At 56.0% G+C, this 4,171-nt stretch overlaps 1 protein-coding gene across 1 annotated transcript; it reads right to left on the bottom strand.

Moving 5' to 3' along the window:
• Window positions 1-287: 287 nt before the first annotated feature.
• On the bottom strand, window positions 288-694 carry LOC119329568 (putative 12-oxophytodienoate reductase 10). The gene has a single exon (XM_037602629.1). It carries the CDS (start codon window positions 625-627, stop codon window positions 301-303), a length of 327 nt encoding a protein of 108 aa, XP_037458526.1. The 5' UTR covers window positions 628-694; the 3' UTR covers window positions 288-300.
• Between the last annotated feature and the right edge of the window lie 3,477 nt (window positions 695-4,171).

Genomic DNA, 4,171 nt, shown 5'->3' with positions numbered 1-4,171 from the left:
AAGCTACTCGATCACCCCTCGCCTTATAGCCTCTTTGTTCCAACTCCCAAGTGGACCATCCATGTGACCTGTTCTATAGCCAAGGCACGGGAGAGAAACCAGGTTCGACATATATAGGAATAGTTATTATGATCTTAACACGATAAACAAAATACAGAGTACACGATGGGGAAAACTCAGTTACACCATTATACGCCCCACTTTTATTGTACAAACATAGTGCTCACGCCTCGCAAAAAAAGAAGAATATAGCTTGCTTGATAATCTGAATCAAGAACTGGCTGGAGTTCAATCAGGTAGCTACTTGTGTCCCCTGCCCTGAGCAAGGAAAGGGTAGTCTGTGTAGCCCACCACCGGATCAGTGGTGTAAAAGGTAGCCCGGTCATACTTGTTCGGACCTTCGTTCTTCCTGAACCGCTCTGGCAGGTCGGATTTCGCCAGGAAGAGCCGGCCGTACGAGACCAGATCGGCGTAGCCATCGCTGACGGCCTTGTCCCCTTCCTCCCTCTTGTAACCTCCATTCACGATGAAGGTGTTCTTGAATGCCTTGCTGAAAGCCAGCAGGCTGCACGGGATCCCATTCCTTGGCTCCACCATGTGGCAGTAGAGGGCGCCGACATCGTTCATGTGGCGGATCACGTGCAGCGGGAGCGCCTCTGGGTCGGAGTCATAGTCGGCTACCGGGGAGAGGCGCACCTCGTCAGCAACGGTGGTGATGACCTCAGTGGCAAACTGGCGAAGGTTACGGCCTACGGGGACGTAGAGGTTGAGAGTTGGCTCTTTCAGCATTGAGAAAAAAAATGTACCTGTTGACCAGCAACACGTTGGTGGCATGAATCTCGACACCGTCAAAACCTTTAATATATCATCACAAGAAACTGTCGTTAGCATGGGTTATTCACCAAGATGAGTTAAGTACCTGGGTACATCTATAGTGGCTGATGAATCCCTACTAGTAGTAATAGTGAGGAGCAAGTCATAAAAAGTTCATACCGGCTTATTTCTTGCAGCAACACGGAAGTCATTCACGATGTGGAGTATTTCCTGTGTTTCCAACCCTGGTACACTTGCTGTAACGAAAAGTCACAGCAAAACTTCAGCTGTAACGAAAACGTGAAAATTTCATCGCATGCACACACTTGATGTAGCATTAGCCACTTCACAGACCTGTGCGCGAGGTTGAATTCACCCATCTTGTATCGAGTCAGGAGAGGAGTTGCCTCCATCGTCATTTCCAGCACGGCCTTCTAACTATAGTTGCTGGTGTCAGTTAATAAATGAGGATCATTTTTGCCGCGCTTGTATTTATGGACTTTGGACCACGACTTGCACAATTATTGCTCCTCACTATTCACAAAAATAAAAAATAAACAATTATTTCCAATCGCTATTCTAAATTTTACATTTTTTTAGGATCTAAATTTTACATATTGGAAGAAATAAGTGTGGTCGGTACTGCCCATCGCTATCAAAAAATTATCGCTAATAAGATACTTTGGAAGCCAGTAAGAATTAAGTAGCCTACCGTGTGCACCGCGTGTTACCCTTCTTTATTATTTAGAAAGTCTAGAGGATCAAGAAAATTAGATGTAACATCGAATAATGATTCTTGTGCACGACGTTCATGTGCTTACCTGGGATGTCCTTCCCAGGGTGGTGGGGCGATGACACTGCGCTCTCCGGCCAGAGTTGCCCTTACAGACGTTCGAGGCCCTTAGGGCATCTCCAGCCGTTGGCCCCCTCGGGAGGGGCAAAAAATCGCCCCCTGAGGGCGCGTCGGCGCTAAACCGCGCACTGGGGGCGTGATGCCCCCCAGTCGCCGCGCCCACGTTTTTTTAAAAAATTCAAATACGGCGCGAACACGACTGAAATTTAACGCAAACATCGGCGAGTTCGTTCAAACTTAAAGATATTTTACAAAAAAGGAAAAAACTTTCGCGGGCTACCCCCGCCGTTTCCCTCGCCGCCCGCCCACGCGGTTTACATGCCGAGGAGGCTGTAGAACTGTGTGTAGTCACCGCCGCCGTCGTCGTCGTCGTCGTCGTCATCGTCGTCGTCGCCGCCCCCGCCCGCGCCTCCGCCGTCCGTGCTGCATCCCTCCCCCGGTTGGCGCGGCGGGTTGGACGGTCCGGGGGCGTCGTCGTCGTCGTCGTCGCTGTCGAGGACCACGACGCCGTGCTCGTCCTCGCGCCCACGCTTGCGGGCGGCGATCTCCTCCAGGGCCCGGCGCTGCCGGACCATCTCGTCGCGGAGGTAGTCGTCTCGCGCCCACCGCAGGGCGTCCTCGTCGGAGATGCCGCGCCGGGCTATCTCCTCGTACTCCGCGGGGAGGCCGGGCTCCGGCTTGGGCTCGACGAGGACGAAGCGGCCGGTGGGTGGGGAGGCGTTGGCGCCGATGCGGACGCCGGAGCTGCGCGTGCGGGCACTGACCGGCGTGCCCTGGGGCTCCGGCTTGACGGGGCGGAGGCAGGGCGAGCCGCCGGACGACGAGGAGGACCCCCCGGTCTCCATGCGCCTCGGGGTCCAGGAGCTTCCCCAGCGGCGTGAGAAGGACGGGGAAGCGGGGTACTCGAGGCGCGGCGTGTTGCCGCCCTCGATGTACTCGAGGACGGCCTCCAACGTGCGCCCGGGCACGCCCCACCACCGGCGCCGGCCATTGGAGTTGAGCCTGCCGGAGGGCACGACGCCGTTGGTGGCCTCGAGCTGCTCGGTGTGACGGCGGTGGAAGTAGGGCTCCCAGAGCGGGCTGTCTGGGACGTACCGTGGCCCCTTCCTCGCCGCCCGCGGCACGGACGCGCGGATGCGTGCGATCTCCGCACGCCGCGCCGCCCCGGTGGGTGGTGGTGGCACCGGCACGCCGCCGGCGCTGATCCTCCACGCGTCGGGCACTCGCATATCCGGCGGGACCGGGTACCCGGCCTTGTAAAGGAGGCGAGCCTCGTCTTCGTGGAGATGGCGGCGGCCGAAGCCGTTCGCCGCCGCGCCGTCACCAGGGAAGCGCTCGGCCATGGGTGATGAACTGGAGACGGTGAGAGAGAGGAGAGGGAGGAACGACGGCGGCGAGAGAGTGTGATCGCCGAGCACGCTGGCGCGCGTCTTATATAGGCCGAGACGCCGCCCGTACGCGTGGCCGCCGTGTGTACGCGCGTCGTCCGGCCTTCACTGCGCCGCCCGTGAGGCATCAATGGCGCAGGCTGACCGGCGCGGCAGCGCGACAGCTTTGGCATTGATTCGCCGCGGGAAACGAGGCGATGAGGACGACGAAGGGGCGAGAAGAGAGCCGTGTCGCTGACGCGGCGGGCCCGCGGCTTTTTCGCGCCAAAAAAGTTCGCCCAGCGCCCCCGGGCGCCCCCCAGCGCGCCGGGTTTGACCTGGGTCCGCCGGCGCTGTTTTTGGCCCAGGCCAGCGAAAATCGGGCTCCTGGGGGCGCGACTGGGCCGATTTTTCGGTGCCGACGCAAAAAAAATGCCTGGGGAGGCCTTCCTGGGGGCGCGGCTGGAGATGCCCTTAACGCCCAATTGGCCCTTCCCAGTTGGCCTACAAATACATGTAGCTGCGCAAGACTGCGAAATCATTAGTTGAGGAGTACTAGTTTCAAAGATCCCTCTAATCTTTTCAGGTTGTGACAATTGGCCCTTGCCAGCTAGGAGTTTTCCCTTTTCGTAGATCTGTTTATTTAAAATGTTTTATCTCTTAAACCGTGCGTCCAAATCTCAAACCATTTTCACCGTTGGATTCCTCGCGCCGAGAACATCAAAACTAGATCCCATGTTGATATGTTTTGACGAACTTTTTTTTTCACAAAAAAAAACAGACGAAAAAACCGAACCGGAAGCACGGGTTTTTTCCCTTTCAGAAAGAGGCACGCCCGTGCCTCTCACAAAATCACAACCATGCCTCTCATGGAAGCAAAACCGTGACTCTCGCGGAAGGAAAACAAGAAGAGAAAACACATTTTTTTTTCATTTCCGGGGAGGCACGGCCGTGACTCTCGCGAAAGCATAATTATGCCTCTCGCGGAAGCAAAACCGTGACTCTAGCAAAAGGAAAAAAAACAGAAATCATTTTTTTTCCGTTTTCGAGAGGCACGGCCATGACTCTCGCGAAAGCACAACAGTGCCTCTCGCGGAAGCAAAACCATGACTCTCGTGAAAGGGAAAAAACTGAAAAC

The sequence above is a fragment of the Triticum dicoccoides genome, chromosome 7A, assembly GCF_002162155.2.
Source record: "Triticum dicoccoides isolate Atlit2015 ecotype Zavitan chromosome 7A, WEW_v2.0, whole genome shotgun sequence".
NCBI classification, from domain to species: domain Eukaryota; kingdom Viridiplantae; phylum Streptophyta; class Magnoliopsida; order Poales; family Poaceae; genus Triticum; species Triticum dicoccoides.
This window is presented reverse-complemented; position numbering and strand designations above follow the sequence as displayed.

Excerpts from the sequence above, each read along its gene's own strand:
- LOC119329568 (XM_037602629.1), bottom strand. The coding sequence starts at position 627 with ATGAACGATGTCGGCGCCCTCTACTGCCACATGGTGGAGCCAAGGAAT.